At 35.3% G+C, this 17329-nt stretch overlaps 3 protein-coding genes across 4 annotated transcripts; 1 reads left to right on the top strand and 2 right to left on the bottom strand.

The window, feature by feature from the left end:
- Positions 1 to 313: 313 nt before the first annotated feature.
- On the bottom strand, positions 314 to 4026 carry LOC104246673 (probable protein phosphatase 2C 65). The gene is made up of 5 exons (XM_009802538.2): positions 3493 to 4026; positions 2287 to 2595; positions 2063 to 2180; positions 1601 to 1824; positions 314 to 816 (listed from the first exon to the last, which is right to left on the bottom strand). The coding sequence occupies exons 1-5, from the start codon at positions 3748 to 3750 to the stop codon at positions 385 to 387; spliced, it is 1341 nt and encodes a 446-aa protein (XP_009800840.1). The 5' UTR covers positions 3751 to 4026; the 3' UTR covers positions 314 to 384.
- Positions 4027 to 7615: 3589 nt separating this feature from the next.
- Positions 7616 to 9563, top strand: LOC104246671 (CASP-like protein 4B1). Its single transcript, XM_009802536.2, has 3 exons — positions 7616 to 8102; positions 8884 to 9019; positions 9126 to 9563. The coding sequence occupies exons 1-3, from the start codon at positions 7837 to 7839 to the stop codon at positions 9315 to 9317; spliced, it is 594 nt and encodes a 197-aa protein (XP_009800838.1). The 5' UTR covers positions 7616 to 7836; the 3' UTR covers positions 9318 to 9563.
- On the bottom strand, positions 9298 to 16628 carry LOC104246672 (F-box/LRR-repeat protein 3). 2 transcript variants are annotated; one of them, XR_011404234.1, is made up of 9 exons: positions 15694 to 16628; positions 13658 to 13783; positions 12333 to 12437; positions 11859 to 12252; positions 11641 to 11770; positions 11203 to 11497; positions 10861 to 11112; positions 10504 to 10632; positions 9298 to 9425 (listed from the first exon to the last, which is right to left on the bottom strand). XR_011404234.1 is itself a non-coding variant. In XM_070164928.1 (8 exons), exons 1-8 carry the CDS (start codon positions 16369 to 16371, stop codon positions 10576 to 10578), a joined length of 2037 nt encoding a protein of 678 aa, XP_070021029.1. In that variant the 5' UTR covers positions 16372 to 16628; the 3' UTR covers positions 10350 to 10575. The 2 variants fall into 2 exon arrangements, 1 of the variants encoding a protein (XP_070021029.1); XM_070164928.1 differs by lacking the exon at positions 9298 to 9425 and having other exon boundaries at positions 10350 to 10632.
- Positions 16629 to 17329: the final 701 nt, after the last annotated feature.

The following is a 17329-nucleotide window of genomic DNA, read 5'->3' as shown; positions in this document are numbered from 1 at the left end:
ATGTTTGGGATTTTAGTTTTTTTATTAAATTAATCGGTTCTAAATTAATAATTTGCACATATTTAATGAATTTGGACAAATAAAATGGTTTGGATGAAAGTTACTAAGTTCGACCGAACTCGTAACCGACATGCTAGCTCCACCTCTGAGTGGAGTGACTGCGCTATATTTAGGTTAAGGTTATCTAACTAGCCTCAATATACTGCTAACGATTTCAACTATCCAAAAGTGTCAGACTTGATTTTACGATATTTTACCCACCAAATTCTTTTGCCTTAAAACTTTTATCCCATGACTACTATACAAATCAAAATACATACAAGTATTTCATTTAAATTTGTAGTGTACATTTTTTAGTTTAACATATACAGCTGATCAATGGACTCAAAAATTCATTGCAGATTTTCTTCTGCTAAGGTAACGAGCGTGCCTTGACGAACTCTTGTTATGATCATTACCTGATCCATCATTAAGTCCAGTTGCAACAACATTTGGATCTTTTTCTTCCTTGAGTTGATAATTTAGCAGTGTATCAAGACCATCATCTATCTTGGAATTGGGGGTGTAGTTTTGACTGCTCACTAGCTCTGTGTAATTTAAGCTCAGTTCAGTCACTTCTGACAATGATTTCGTTAGCAGAGGCCTTTGGCGTTTCAAGAACAAGCAAACGACAGCACAATCATCGACCTTGGCACACGGGTACTTGTATTTCCAGGCTCGAACTGCATGATGCACCACCAGTCTTGCTGCAATAGATCGCTTCCTTGCTGTTGCTACTATACGAATCACTTCATCGTTGCTTAAAACATCCCACAACTATATATTAAAAAAAGAAGATGTGCATTAGCTGCCTTATTAAGTCTATGAGTCGCTTAAGGTCCTACATATATATAGTGACTGACCCCTTGCTTTCGACTTGGACTATGTATATGATTGTATATGTGCATGCAGTGCCAGAGCCACCATTTGCCAAGGAAAGTCAACTGACGCCCCTTTACCAGGAAACTACACTGTGTATATAAGTCATTCTTTTTTCATTTTATGTATCTATATATTGAGTCCCCTTAGCTTCTTCATATGCTTACTTCTTTATATTTTGACTCCTCTTAGTGAAATTCATGACTCGGCCATTGTGTGCATACACATATATATTAGATAGCGATCACTCTGGACCTAAGACTCTTAAGTCATGGATCCGCCTCTAGTCCTATAGTGTTGGCCAAAATGTTTTAGGGGGAGCTTTTCATTAGATGTTGAAGTCTAACTCCAAGTTTGGCATACTACACAACCAGTAGCGGAAAAGATACAGGTGTAGATAATTAAAAAAAACTTATATGCATATATATTACATGTCGACTTCCCTTAATTTTTTCCATATATTTACTTTTGTATATTTTAACACTTCTTAATGAGAATCCTGGCTCAACCACTGTAGGCAACAATGTAGTAATAGTTTGATCAATAAGCTACACAAAAACATGTACTTATTATCACAAATTTTAGAGACATAAAAAGATAGCATTGTTCTTTTTTGTAAGTTATAGCCAAAAAACTTGGAATAAGTGAATAAGTAAGAAGTTTGAATTCTGATATAGCTTACCCCATCTGAAGCCAAGACGATGAATTCATCTTTCTCAGTAAGCTTTCTATAATAAACTTCAGGGACAGAGATAAGGCCGAAATCTTTCAAGCAAAAATCTCCGAAAGCTCTAGCCATGGCTAGGCCAGGGCAATCTTGATCCGGCATCCACACCCTATATACACTTGGCTCTTCCTCCATCGCCATTACTCTTCCTTCACAACTTCTTATTCTCTCATATTCAGCTGATGAAATCGACAGCACAATATGTTAACAAAGTGAAGTCAATCCAATAAAACTAACATATGTAAACACTTTCGCAAGCAGTGACAGAATAAAGATTGTTAATACCATCAGATTAAGATGACATGTAACAACAGGTAACTATCTATAGTAACTATAATTTGGTAACCTTAAAATGCAGTGAATAAACTGTTATAACCGACGATTATAATACATTGATAGCGTCAAAAAAACACCTACCTGGGAGGTTAGGTTTCAAGTCCACTGTGAGTTGTTCAGAAACGAGCTCATTTTTGTCGTCCCTGGTGCAAATAATAGCGCGAGAATCTCCTAAATTTCCAACTATCAAATGTTCTCCCTGAAAAATTCAACAATTAGAGCCACCTCAAAATACACCCAAAAAAAACAGGAGAAAAAACTGATCATCTCAACAAATTTTGGTTCTTTCAAGTATGTTTTTTTACCTGTTTAACTAGAGTTACTGCTGTCGTGCCACTGCAGTAACTTTCAATAGAACCATCACCTTCAAGTTCTTCATCCATTTCTTTAAAAGACTTGAGAAATTTATCTCTCCATGCAACAAAGTATGGGTTGTCAGCTTCACTATCATCCTTTTCGACATCCCATCTAATACTGTTGGTACTGATCTCATTATTATATGATGAAATTTTGGAAGGTAAGAAATCTCTAACATAGCGCGCCACCTTGTGGCCGGAGGGTCCATGTCCATCAAAAACACCACAGAAGAACATACCTTTCTGTCCACCAAAGTTCTGTATAATAGTATGTAATCATTTAAAATATCAATCCTCTGCCTCCATTTTCAGATAATAAATTATACTGTAAGCTCTAGAATAGAAAAATAAAACTACTATCCCTATGGAAGTTGAAAGTCATGAGAATTCAAGATGAATGTCAGCAGGGTCAGGACTGGATTGGAGACAAAGGGATCCAGAAAATGTGAAAACATCACAGCTACCAGAGTCGGAGTCGGGATTTGAAGCTTATCAGTTCAAGATTCTAGTCTTTTTGAGTTACTAGGTTCTAATTTAACATTCAGAGATATTCAATAGATTTCGACAAATACTCAAAACTGCTGGTCTCGGCCGAACACATAAATCTAACACTAGCTCCACCCCTAACAGCTACGAGTTATCCATGACCTAAAACATATTTTAAACCCCCTGACCACAACGAAGGAAATTTTCATTGTATTAATGGGATTCAACTATCAATATGCATAAAAAAGTTGATGGCCTAAGCCTCAACATAATTTTTTGATAACGGGATTCAATTGACCACCCTTGGGCCAATATGGCTCGGAAACATTAGTATGAATTAAAATGAATTATTTGAATGAATTTAGAGATTATTAATGACAATATACATAATACCCTGCCTTTGAATTGTGAAATATATCTAACTTGTATTGTTCAAATGATTTACAACAACAACAACAATCTCAGTGTAATCCCACAAAAAAGGGGTATGAGGAGTAGTGTGTAAACAAATCTTAGAGGCTGTTTCCGAAAAAATGATTTAGAAGAGGAAAAAAAGGAAAAAATAGAGGAGAAAATTTGTATCTTTTAGGGAATCATTTTTGAATGGAATATAGGATGATGAAGAAAGAGGGCACCCTAATAATCCAAAAGAAATGAAAAGAAGAATACCTCCCAAACAGTCATGGCATCTTGATTGATCCCCTTTTTACCTTGTTGACTATACATTGATACAAATTTAGAAAATCCACATAATCTGACATTGGCACCCAAATCTCCTCTTCCTACTATGCTTTGATAATCATCTTCAATCTCTTTCTGCTCCCCATTATTTTCCTCATAATAATTATGATGATTATGATTATGATTGTGATTATGATGTTTGCCTTCAAAATTTTGCCCCCTTTGACAGGTACAACATGCACCCATCTCTAATTAATTTGCCTTAATTAATTCAGCCCCCTTTGAGATTAGATGGAGATCAAAGCCATTATCACATGTAATTAAACAAGATTCTGCAACAAAAAAACCTGATTTAGTTTGGACAGAATTGTGGATATGGAGTATATGTCTGATTCCTTAATTAAATAGGGAAATCAGAAAAAAAGAAGAGGAAGGTGATGAGCAAATCATGAATGTTGTCTCATAAGAGAACATTCATGATTTGTAGAGGAAAAAAAATGAAACATGTAGTAGTATAGAGAGAATATTATTAGCGTAAAAAAATAGACCTCATTTTTACCCATGCAAAGGTCATAATTCTTTTTTGTTACACCAATATGGCCAGTCAATTTGACTCTTACTTGCCATTTCAGCCCTTGATTTTCTTTTGTCTTTTTCCTTTTACATAATAATTAATATTATAGAGTAAGAAAAACCCAATTTTACATAAGGAAATGGGTGAACATAATCTCTTTTGGCCTAAAGTTTTTGTTATCTTAATTTTTATGATTTGGCGTCCCTAATTAATCTTCTAGACATATTTGTAGTACTTCTAGAACTAGACCTTGACATCATTCCAGTAACTTTTGCCCTTTTATTATTACTCTTATCAGTAACATACATATCAGCAATAACTCTTTTCGAACGACGAAATAAGCTAACAACGAGAAAAAAAATGCAATAATAATTCTCGCTATGTGTTTATTAAGCGATAATTTAAGTCACGAACTTAGATTTCCTATATAAGCTATTTTATATAGGAAACCAAGTTTGTAACTTAAGTTGTCGCTTAATAAAAACATATTCCTTGCGTTTCAATTTAGATGAGGTAATTTGATTCGGCACGGAATTTAAGAAAAAGAAAAGAAGATTTTTGAAACTTGTAATATTAAAAGTTTAAGGGATAAAAGTTTTGTGGGCCCATGATATTTATGTGATTATACAAAATTCTCATTAAGGGTAAAATAAATTTGGAAAACTACCATCTATTTCCATTTATAAGTAGCTCATTACAAAAACTGGCCAATTCCTAAAATATTACCTCCTTCGTTTCATATTATATCAGGTAGTTTGACTCGGCACGGAGTTTAAGAAAAAAGAAGAAGACTTTTGAAACTTGTGGTCTTAAAAGCTTAAGGGGTAAAAAGTTTGTGGGGTCATGACATTTGTGTAGCTATAAAAACTTCTCATTAAGGGTAAATGGGTAAAATGAAAGAGTTTAAAGTTGAATTATTTTCAAATTTAGAAATGTGTCATTTGTTTTAGAAGAGAATAAAAAGAAAAGTACCTCATTTAATATGAAATGGAGGGAGTACTAATATAATATTACTAATATTAACCAATTAGCTATTTGTAGCCAAAAAATATCAAATTTTTGCTTTTTTTTGAGTGGATGCTATTAGAATAGATTGGGTATATCTTAAGGAGTTTTGAATCTCAGTTTTGGGATGATTTGGTGAAGTTTTGAGGTGGTTTGAATTAAAAATTCGAAGTAAAAACTGAATATGAAAAAAAATATATATATGTGTATCATTTGTGTATCACATATGTATCATGTTTGTATCAATTGTGTATCACATGTATATCCATGTATACATGTGTTTGAGATACATATGTGATACATGTTTGATACATGTGTCGCAGAAGAATTTTTTGAACTCGATTTAATTACGAATTTTGATACAAAACCAGTCCAAATCACCTCCAATCTTCCTCAGATTTTGTATATTGACTTATCTATATGTTTTCAATGAATTTCAACTATACTCATTAAAAAAGAATTCCTTTTTTGTTTAGATTTTTGGAATATTGTATTTTATTTTATTTTTGTATTTCATCACCTTATTTGCTAGCTCATCCATGAAATTTCCTTTCCGTCTTACATCTAGTGTTGCTAATCACGCTTAAAATATATGGAAGATGATTTTTGCATGTGATTCTTTGAGAGAAAGAGCCTTATTATTTGGTTTTTTAATTTTTATATATGTTTGGCTAGTTTTGGTAAGTCTATGACTAATTACTAGAGGTTGGTAAGTTGAAACTTATTTGGGACATTTGTCTAAGTTTCCCAATAAATTTTCAATTGTATAATATGCTACTATTTTTTGAACGAACTTAGGGGTCGTTTGGTAGGGTGCATAAGAATAATGTTGAATATGGTGTATTAGTAATGCTGGTATTAGTTATACTTGCATTAGTTATGCTAGTATTAGTTATGCTGACATATTTCTTATCCATTATTTGGTTTGATGTATTAAAGTATTGCACAATTTCTAAAAGAATTATTTGTTTACAAAAATGCCCTCAAATCTAGTCCACACTCTAACTTTTTAAAAGAAATATATGTTGAGAAATATTTTTATATGAAAAAGTTTTAAAAAAAATTATTTTATTTGTCTACCTATGTTGTAAAATAAAATTAAATATTTATTTATAAGAAAAGAAAATATGCTAAGTATTTATTTATTTACTAGGGATATAATTTTATTTCTCACTATTTGGATTATTTTGAACTTGCATTAATATATTAACTAGTATATTTTAATAAAACATAAATTTTGAAGGACAATTTTGTCTTTAACTAAGCTGATGCATGCATTAAAATCCATTGCATTGCTAATACCATTATTTTCTATGCATTAGTTATGCATAGGATAATACCAAATAGGATGTATAACTAATGTCTGCATAACTAATGCATAGATTCAAAATATCTACCAAACAATGTATTATTAATACACAAAGCTAATGCATGCATTAATTTATCTAATGCATCCTACCAAACGACCCCTAATAGAGAAAGTATGTCATCTAAATTGAAACAGTCTAATTTCAATTGGACGGATCTCGATTAGATGACCTGGAATCTGAGTTGACTCAGCAGGGTCCACTCATACAAACCCGATCTATCTGGAAACTGGGTCTACAGTGTAAAGCGGCATCAACCGAAGTTCCTTACGAATATTGACACGAAAGCTTTTAACAGCTCAGCCAATCAGATATGAGTTTCACCTTCCTCCGGTCTTAGTGATCTTTTGGTTTTTTTATGGTCTAAGATATTTTTTTTTTTATTTTAAGAATGAATTAATTATTTTTTTTTATATTTCTCTTGGAGTAAATAGTGTTGGAGTATGTGTTACAAGTGTTCATGTGAAGAGATAGTAAAGGTTAATAAGGTCAATTTTATTGCTAAAATATTAAAAGGTTAATTTCTTAATTTGTGTGAAAATAGTCAAAAAATCACTTATTGTGGACCAGTGAGAGTATCATTTAATTTGTTGTCCATAATAATCATCTTGTTTAATTTTTGGACTGTTAATATGAAAACCATATTTAGCAATAATACATACATGACCTCCTAAACTTATCCGATCCTTTTATTTTGACATATGAACTAAGACTAGTAACTATTAAACACTTATACCAATCAACATTTATATTTATTAAACACTTTTACTAACACGACATGTAGCGTGTAATTCAGTAAGAAATGGCGCGTGAAGAGTTCAAAAGATAATATATAACTGTAACAAGTAGGAGTAATATTTAACCGATATATATGTTTTTCAGTGTATAATCTACGCATATTTTTTATGTACATAAAAGGCAGTTTGATGGATTAAGTTTTCATTATATGCGGGATTCGATGAAGAATCGGAACTCAAGAATTTATTATTTGCAGTCTTAACCTGCATTTCTATAAGATACTGTTTCCATGGCTCAAACCCACGACCTCCCGTTGACATGACAACAACTTTACGCTTGTGCATATTTTCGGTGTACATAACTCCATATAATTTACTATAGCAGAAAAACATTCTTTTTCTCATCCCGAACCAATTTTAAAATGAGGACAAAACTGAGTTGTCAAATACAGCAAAGAAAACAGTAGTCCTAGTTTGTAGTCTCTGCAATGTTCTCATCCTTTAAGCCACCCTCAGCCTTCTCTTCTTTCCCCTTCTTCTTTCTTCTACTTATAATAACTTCCCAATCCCCAAACTATCAATAATACTTGACCTTCCCCAATTTTACTGTTTTATTAGCCTATTAACGGCCTTGTTTTTTGAGTAGAAAATGGCGGATGAAAACGTTCATAAGGTGATAGATGGTTTGCCAGCACCTGCTACACCTCCGGCAGCCGGAGATGGAGAGAGCCAAGCACCGGGAATCGGCGCCGGAGTGTCCAACATCGTCAGAAGGTGGAAAAGAGAAGATTTGGTGAAGAGGGGTTCTTTAGTTTTGCATGGTTTTGGCTTGGTTTTTTCATTGATTGCTTTCATTGTCATGGCTAGCAATACTCATGGTGATTGGAAAGATTTTGATCGATATGAAGAATACAGGTATACACTTCATTTGGACCATAATCGTGATTTTTTTTTTCTTCTTTGAATTAAAAAAGGTATAGGCAATATCAATTTGTTTTGACTAAGTTTTAGTTATGTTACTATGTTAATTTATTTTAGATCCTATATGTTTTAGGAATCTTTTAGTTCAGTTGGAGGTTTATATGAAAGTAGAAAAAGTCAAAATACAGAAACAAACACTTAAAAGTTCGTCTCAACTATTAGTCTCACGCTCCAATTTACCAATTTACCAAGTGACCATATAGACACCTCAACTTGACACAAATATGTCTCGTGGACCTATTCCGCTAACATGGCCAAAATGTTTGACCTTCACGTATCTTTGGGCGCGTGAAGGCTCTTAAAGTTACATTTTTTTCTTATTCTTTTGTGTGGACCCCAATTTCTTCATCCGTAATCAAGCCATAACCAGCACCAGCCATCTGCCACCATCGGCACCACCACTTTGGCAACCGACTTTCCTATCTGGCTATCTCCATCATTTTAAGTGTATGTTTCTGTATGGGTGTCCACGAGATATATTTGTGTTAAGTTGAGATGTCTATATGGTCACTTGGTAAGTTGGACAGTTGCGGTCAACTTAAATGTTTGTTTCTGTATTTTGCCTTGAAAAAATATATAGAAATTTTCAGATATTTTTCATTTTTATATTTAATTATATATATTGCATAATATTGGATGAAATGAGTTTGGGAGATGTAGTAGTAATTTCTAATCTTGGAAATTAAATTGGATTTTTGGGATGTGGTTATAACAGGTATGTGTTGGCTATTGCAATTCTGTCCACATTATATACAGGATTGCAAGTTCTGAGACAAATTCATGAACTTTCAACTGGCAAGGAATCATTTTCACGGCAGAAATTAGCTTTGCTAAGCTTCATTAGTGATCAGGTTAGTAATTTTCTATATTTACATGAAACAATTAAATTCAATAAACTTGAAAAAGGAAGAGTAATTCTTGATTGAATTTTGATCTAAAATTTTATGGGAATTGCAGGTAGTAGCATACTTGTTATTATCAGCTGCATCATCTGCTGTGCCATTGACAAATAGGATGAGAGAAAATAGTGACAACATATTCACAGATTCTTCAGTAGCAGCAATTAGTATGGAGTTCTTGGCATTCTTTGCTTTGGCAGTGTCAGCTCTGATTTCTGGATATAAGCTCTCAAATAAATCCTACATCTGATGAGATCATAAAGATATTCTGAGTCTGATTATTCTGCCTATGTACAGGGGCGGCTGTAGAGTTCCATCACCGGTTCATCTGAACCTCAATATTTCCTGTTTGCTGAACCTGTATGTTAAAATTCAGAGTGTAAATTGATCTGTACATATGTATCAAAGCTGCAGAGAGGTTATTCCTTCTCCACATCTCATAATATTTGTTAAACTTACTCCATTTACATATCGTTTGGTCTTGCATTGAGATATAGATTAATTTTTCTTTTGGAAATTAAAATTATAACTAGATAGAAATTTCATTTAGATTGTTGACAGAAAATTGCCGTGAGAGAAAATTACTTCTGACCCTATAATAGAATGTAAATCAGCGAAAATGGAATGAGGGAACATTTATTTAGTTTCTCAATTCTTTTTGTTCTTCACCGGTGTCCGCTAGTTGCTGTGTGGCCCGACTAATTCGAATTTGCGCTAGAAGGTCTCACTATAGATGGTAAAACGCTCTCTACCAAAGGCTATTCCATTCCCAGGAGTTGAAACCAAGACATTAGTAAAGCGCTCTCTTCCAAAGGAGACTCCATTCGCAGAACTTGAACCTGAGATATCTGATTAAGGATGAAGAGGTACATCGGTCGGGTTGTCAACGATTACGACCATTCAAAGGCATCTTTCCTCAATTCTTCCATAACATAAGAGGGCGGGCTTGCGCACAAGCCGAATGACATAGGTGCACAAGAGTACTTCGCGCCACAACCATCTCCTTTTTATAGGTTCTTCGGAGCAATGCATGCTGCTTGCCGCTTCATCTGGGTGCATAGTTTAGCTAGAAAGTTGTGAGACTACACTTTCTGCTGTTCTTTTTTTCCAGAAAACCGAGTGACGTTTTAAGGCAAGAGAAAAGCTTCTTGTAGTAATTTTTTTTAAAAAAAAATTAAGTAGAAAGTAATAAACGATTCACAAAGCAGTCATCGAAACATGGTTTTCTCAATCTGTTCAATCCATCTATTTGTGACAAAATTGATCTAATGCCAGGTAGGGCAATGCTGAATGGCAAATTACTTTCCCTCTTCTTTGGAATTTACAGAGTATTTAAAGAGTACATATGAACAAGTTGCAGACGCGAAACCGGAAAAACAGGCACCAGAAATAATGCACCTAATGCCAGATAAAGTGCTAACAGATGAACAAATGACCTGACTAGAAAGCTTTGGGACGACGATCCATTCGTCACAGGCCACCAGCATAAATGGCTCAAACGGTTGACTTTAATCTTCATCTAAATTATCCAGCTGAATTTTCCAGCATATTGGATCTACTTCAGCCTGTGTTTAACCAATAGGATTAAGAAACAAGATATTTTCATTATTACAACAATGATAATTAAAGCAAAAACGTGTTTTAGATCAAACAATTCGGAGCTATTGTCATCTTTAGCTAAACTATGCAATTCTAATTGATTCACGCTACAATGTATTTCTGACGAACACAGAAGTGGCATGACATACTTTTCAGGGGAAATGGAAAGGGTTAGAATCATATGAGAAAAGTACCTGAAATGGTTTCTCTCTCCATTGGAACACACAACCTCGGGCTTCTAAATGTTGAAGAAGAGGTTGTGGTAGCAAAGGTTTAAATGATGTCTGCAGTTTAACTTTAGTAAGTCCGCCGCAAGCCAAAAGTGCAGCTCCTAGTCCACCGGGAGACAAACCTTTCAGGTGTAGGATTGTAATGTTCTGCAGACTGCTGATGCTGGCAAGAGACAACAGCCCTACGTCCGTCACTGAAGTGTACGATAGATTTATCTGTGTATGTGACGGATGACCAGCTATTATTAGATGCCAATGCTTCACTCCGTCGAACATTACATTCAATGAAAGAGAAACTGTAGTTACCTGTTTGAGGTTAAGCGAGAAGTGAGCAAGTGGAATCATTCCAGCATCATCAATGTTGCGGCAGTTTTTGATGTCTAGCTTGGTAAGTTGCTTACATCCCACAGCAACAGCGGCAAGACCAAAAGATGTGACAAAAGGACAACTTCTACTTTCGAGTGTATTCAACTTTGAACACTTGGATAAAGATACGAACGAGCCATCAGTAATACGATTGCAATAGGCAATATTGATCATTTCAAGGCCAACACAACCGCGAGCAACTGCTAACATTCCCAAGTCGGATATTCCAGCTGATCTGTCAAGAAGAATAATTAATCCAGCAATCAGCACACTTTATCTCTCGAATGTCATAGCGTAGAGTTAGAGTTTCCCAGTCTATCACCAAAAAAAAAAGGTCAAAGAAATTGCACAAGATATGAAGCACTGTGAAATATACACCTGTATAAATCAAGCTCCTTAAGATTTGAGCAGCACATGCCAATGTGAGTAACTCCCTGATCAGTTATATTCAGGCAGATCCCCAGCTTTAGGCTGGAAAGACGGGCACACTTGGAAATGGACTTCAAGCCTGCACATGTAGGAGAGCATAAGATACAAAAAGGTGGAAGTTTTGAAATTACGACAAAAGCCTGAAACCTTTAGGGCAAAGGGGCGACCTTCATCGTCAACTTCGTTGTCCGTAAGGTCAAGCTCTTCAAGGTACTGGCAACGCTGTCCAATTAGAACAAAAGCTTCTCTCGGGACTAGAGTACAAGACTCCATCCTGAGAGAAGTAAGGGAGGCACAGGAATTTGTTATATGGGAAATGGATACGTGAGTTATCTTGCGGCAACAAGTAATGTCAAGCTTCCTTAAGTCTTTGTGCTTTGTTACGAGGGAGCAGAGACCTTCATCCGTCACCCCCAAGCATTTACTTAAGCTCAGTTCCCTTAGTGAAACACACCAATTTCCAATAGCTTGCAGTCCAGAGCATGTAACTTGGCAACCATCTAGTTTGACGGACCGCAACCTGGAAAGCTTCTGCAAGCTATCCGCGACAGCTGATGTTACCTGAAATACCAATAATTGTAAATCAGCAATCGAATTAAAACTCATACTACTGAAAGATGCTTAAGTCAGTTAAGCCTTACAGGAGAACCATATGCTAAGATAAGTCGCTGCAGACATTCGGCACTGCTAGTGAGAGATGACAAACCCACGTGACTAACATTCTGACAGCTTGACATATCAAGTGCCTGAAAAAAGCCAACATACATGTAGTGATATTAGTCAACAGTGACTTTGAATGAAAAGTAGCAATAACTTGTAAATGGGGAGCAAAAACAAAAACAGATAATGATGTGCAAGGGAACACTTTAATTTCATAATAGGCCACTTCTTTGGGACATCTGACAATCAGGTAGAATTCTGAGCTGCCTATACTCCAGGTTACCTCAATTATTAACTATCTCAGAGAACTTATAGTAGTGTTGGCATAGTGAGACTCCAAGTATTATTTTCTGTTATTGATAATTGTGATGTCCGGGCCGGCTTATGCGAACCTCGACTAATTCCACGAGAACGAGATACCTGCTACCTCCCACCAGTAACAAGTACCAGGTAAGTCTGTCCTCCAAGCTTGGACAGATGGAAGTCACCTAGTCTTTTCGCCTCTGCTGGGATTTGAACCTGAGACTTCATGTAACACCCCAGGCTTTAGACATAGTCCTACATCGGCAAAACACAAGAGGGATGTTGGGTATATAAGTTAACAAGCCTTAGACCCTAGTGACGCGTTTTAAACCCGTGAGGGCCTAGGCCCAGAGCGGACAATATCACTAGCGGGTTGGGCTGTTACAGATGGTATCAGAGCCACTCTTGTGTCAGCCATGCCGATGTAGGTCAGAGTTCAACTGAGTTTAGGCAAATCCGGGTTAGGCGGGGCAAACCTCAGTGCTGAGTCTAGGCAAATCCCATGCGGTGGGGCAAACCTCAGTGCTGAGTTTAGGCAAATCCCATGCGGTGGGACAAACCTTAGCGAGGACGTTGAGTCCATAAGAGGGAGTGTATGTAACACCTCAGGCTTTAGACATAGTCACACATCGGCAAAACACAAGAGGGATGCTGGGTATATAAGTTAACAAGCCTTAGACCCTAGTGACGCATTTTAAACCCGTGAGGGCCTAGGCCCAGAGCGCAAAATATTACTAGCGGGCTGGGCTGTTACACTTCATGGTTCCTAACCCACTTCATTGACCTCTAGGCCACACCCTTGAGTTCCGTGAGACTCCAATTATTAACTAGGCAATTAAGAAAAGTAGCCATATACTTTGTACATGTGAAAGAAAGGGTGCTTGAAGCTAGGATTATATCACAATTCACAAATTGTAGTCCACACAATAACAATATCCCTTTATTTTTTTCTATTTTCTGAAGAAAGAAGAATATGAGAACCAAAGTCTTCAAGAGTACACACCTTTAGTGACTTGCAGCCTTGCTTGAGGGATGCAAGGCTGTCATCATCAATCCCATAGCAACCTTCTAGAACCAAATCTTCAAGATATTGCAGTTTCGAGATTGACGATAAGCATTCATTAGTGATCTGCATCATAAGAAGATTAACATATTATTGTACAATACTCAGATAGAGCCCGCAGAAAGGGGGGGAAAACATAGCAAAACCGGAAAAAAAAAGGGGGAAGAAAGAAAAGAAGATAGGATCTCATAACAAGACATTGAAAAAGATGACATATAACAACTTCATAAATAAAGGAAGCCACCAGAACGTTGTTACATCTGGAATTTAACTTCAGAACCAAAGTCGTAGTAAACTGGTAAGTAAAAAAGAGACTTTGAAATCACGTCAACAAGAACTTTCTCATAGTAATTAATGGTCACCAATGTAACTGAGGCCAGTAGAGTAGACCAGACAAATTCAGCTACTTTACTAGGTCTTATACTAATACTTAAGCAGCGTGCACATATGAGAGAATCTGCGTAGATGCTCTACAGCAATAAAACCTGCAATAATTTCAAGTCATCCAGGAGTACAATAAGATAACATTCAATTATTCATCCAAAAAGGTATAGGATTGTAGAGTTACGCGTGTTCAAGAGGATTCAATAGCTGGACTCTGCAATGTAGCTTCTCTTTGGCAAACTTCAGGCCAGAAGCATGCTAAAAGGCGCATCTCCTCAGTGGAGAAAACGCAATACAAAGGATACACTTGTCTAAGACAGGTTGAATATTAGCAAATGTGTAATAATGTTAGATAATTTTTTGACGGATGTCCTTTCCCTTCTAATTCAAAAGAATCAGCATTGAGTTTGATGAATTAGTGACACGTAAGCACTTGTTGACCACTGCAAACTCATTACGTTCCTTATGGAGGATAGAGAACAAAAATATGCTTATGAAGTTTTAAGAAAGAAGATTGTTATAGAATGAACTTAGTCACATTTGATGTGATGTGCGCAGATAGCATAGTTATAAGCATTAATAGCAGATGTATAGGATTTCCCTTTTTGATTCTTTCCATAGTTAGAACCCTATGTACATGTATTTATAGCTGTTACCTCTTGGAATAATATACAAGTTCTTCCATTCAATTACAAAGATTAAATATAGCAGTCTCTTAGACCATGTTAACGATATAACAAACTAACATTCCCAAAACAATCTTCACTTACGCTACATTTGTTATACGACACACATATGCATATTAGGCATCAAGGATACATAAGAATTCAAATAAACCAATTCCATAACCATTTTGAAAGTATGTCAATTAATCTGATAAGCAATTAATATGTTAACTAGCTTGGTAAAATTATGACAATGAGAAATGAAACAGTTCTCGAAATCCTCAAGTAAAGTGACAAGTCACATGATAATCATTGATTGCGACATGAAGATACACATAGAATTCACCAGCTTCAGGTCCTGAATAAATATTGTCAACTGAACAACCAACCAATCAACAGCATACTCATAGCATGACAATGAGTTTAAATGAACTACTCCCTCTGTTCCAAAAAGAATGACACTATTTCCTTATTAGTTAGCAGGTTCAAAATGAATGGAACCTTTCTAAATTTGGAAAAGATTTAACTTGAACCTCCCATTTACCCTTCGTGACAAGCTTTTATAGCTATAGAAATGTTACGGCATGTTTAAGTCCACAAGTTTCAGAATTCTCATAGTCCACAAGTTTCAGAATTCTCATAGCCACACAACTATTATCGCATATTTAAGATCACGAGTTTCAAAAGTCTTTCTTTCTTTGTTAAGCTTCATGTCCAATCAAATTACGTCATATAAATTAATCCGAGGGAGTATATTAGACAGACAAACAAGCTTACTATGAAAGCATAAAACAGAAACAAGTTGGACTAAACTCAAAAGGGGAAACACAAAAAGATAACAACCCAAACAAACTCACCATCCAAAAGAATATACAACACAAAAGAACAATCTCAAAATCAAAATAAAGGGAAGAAAAGATCCATTACCGGCAGGTAAGAAAGATCCAAACAACGAATCTCCTTACACTTAACAGCAATTAAACCCACACCTAAATCACCAACACCCAAACACCATCTCAGGCTAAGCAACCTCAGCTTCCTGCAGCCTACAGCAATACAACCAAGTCCAATATCTGTTATAGACTTACACCTCACCAACCACAACTTCTCCAAGTTCTTTGCCTCAGCTAATGCAGCAGCACCCACATCCTTCAACTCTGTTGCATTTGACAAATCAATTTCAACCAAATTCCCACAGTTCAACACCAAATTAGACAACCCCACATGGGTAAAAAACTTAGACCTTGAAAGATTAATTGACCTCAACATTTCCCTACAAAAACTAGCTATAAGTGTAAGTGAACTGTCTGTTATTCTAGGACAAAGGGAAAGATCAAGATGGTTAACTTGTGGGTATCTGCTAAGAATCTTTGTTAAGTGTTCTGACCTAAGGGGTTTCAAGGTTTTCCTATGGTGAGATTCAATAGCATAAAAAGACTTGCAAACAAGAGAAAATGATTTTTTGTCAATTGGGTTGTCATTAAGATAATCAAGAATTGAAAAGACAATTTCTTCAGAAAGAAGATCAAAGTGGTTGTTGAAATTCGATTCTGAATTTGGTTTTTGCTTCTTCATTTTTCCCAAGATTGAAACTTTAGGGATCATTTTGAGCTAAAGATTGGAGCTTTATGGTTTTCTATACAAGTTGACACAGAGCTTTTGTTTTGTAGCTCAGATTTGGTTTTCAAAAAAAAAAAAAAAAATACTATGTGTTGAGAAATTTGGAAGAATAAGAAGAGGGTATGTGGGATTTTAGGGGAAAATTTGAAGGTGGGGATATAAATTTTGTATGTGAATTTGATGACCGAAAAAGTTGGAAAATTAGAAGCAACCGTTAACAGAAAAACACTGGCCTAGTTTGAGCAGTTCAGAACCAAGTGAAGATGAAGAATGTCTCAATTTACTTTTTTATCCTTCTTGGACTTCTCCATATTCTTGAAAAGACCAATGTACCCTCTTAGCTTTGAGACTTCATGTATAATAATACCTATCCTAGATGATGCATGTGTTGCAATACTATTAAGAATGTGTTTGTTTTTCCAAAACAAACCTAACTTGGTAAAAATATTTCTCATTTGCATTAAAATTTTGAGAAGCTAAATCATAAGTGAAAAATGGAAATGTTCTATTTATGTCAAAACTAAATGTAAGGGAATAAATAAAGATGAGAAAACGCAAAAAATAGTGAGAGCCTCTCTCATATTCGTATACGAAATAGACTTTTCCATAGCTTCCTTGTGAGTAAAAAAGTAAAATTGCTATGTTTTAATGGTAATTTAGAAAGTTTACTAGGAAAATTAACTTGATTCTTCTACACTTGGTAGTAAAAAAGCCTAATTGCTAATTTTTAATGGTAATTTAGAAAGTTTACTAGGGAAATTAACTTGATTCTGCTACTATTGGTATACTTATAGCATGTTTTGCCAAATTTCTTTTTGTCTAAAAGTGTTTTTATTACCAAAGGGCTACTGTATTTTCTAAAGTTTAGGTGTTTGATCATTCTTCTAGAAGGAAATTTTTTTTTTTAGTAGAAGCAGTTGTTGATAAGCGAAAAAAAAGTAGT

The sequence above is a fragment of the Nicotiana sylvestris genome, chromosome 12, assembly GCF_000393655.2.
Source record: "Nicotiana sylvestris chromosome 12, ASM39365v2, whole genome shotgun sequence".
Taxonomy (NCBI): domain Eukaryota; kingdom Viridiplantae; phylum Streptophyta; class Magnoliopsida; order Solanales; family Solanaceae; genus Nicotiana; species Nicotiana sylvestris.
The sequence above is the reverse complement of the archived record's forward strand: the minus strand, read 5'-3'. Positions and strand labels throughout refer to the sequence as shown.

Coding starts and splice junctions, on each gene's coding strand:
- LOC104246671 (XM_009802536.2), top strand. CDS start 7,837: ATGGCGGATGAAAACGTTCATAAGGTGATAGATGGTTTGCCAGCACCT. Junction 8,103..8,883: donor GATCGATATGAAGAATACAG/GTATACACTTCA, acceptor TGGTTATAACAG/GTATGTGTTGGCTATTGCAA. Junction 9,020..9,125: donor TAAGCTTCATTAGTGATCAG/GTTAGTAATTTT, acceptor TGGGAATTGCAG/GTAGTAGCATACTTGTTATT.
- LOC104246673 (XM_009802538.2), bottom strand. CDS start 3,750: ATGGGTGCATGTTGTACCTGTCAAAGGGGGCAAAATTTTGAAGGCAAA. Junction 2,181..2,286: donor CAGTAACTCTAGTTAAACAG/GTAAAAAAACAT, acceptor TGAATTTTTCAG/GGAGAACATTTGATAGTTGG. Junction 817..1,600: donor TCGTCTTGGCTTCAGATGGG/GTAAGCTATATC, acceptor TTTAATATATAG/TTGTGGGATGTTTTAAGCAA.
- LOC104246672 (XM_070164928.1), bottom strand. CDS start 16,371: ATGATCCCTAAAGTTTCAATCTTGGGAAAAATGAAGAAGCAAAAACCA. Junction 12,253..12,332: donor TCTTAGCATATGGTTCTCCT/GTAAGGCTTAAC, acceptor TTGGTATTTCAG/GTAACATCAGCTGTCGCGGA. Junction 11,771..11,858: donor CAACGAAGTTGACGATGAAG/GTCGCCCCTTTG, acceptor CTACATGTGCAG/GCTTGAAGTCCATTTCCAAG.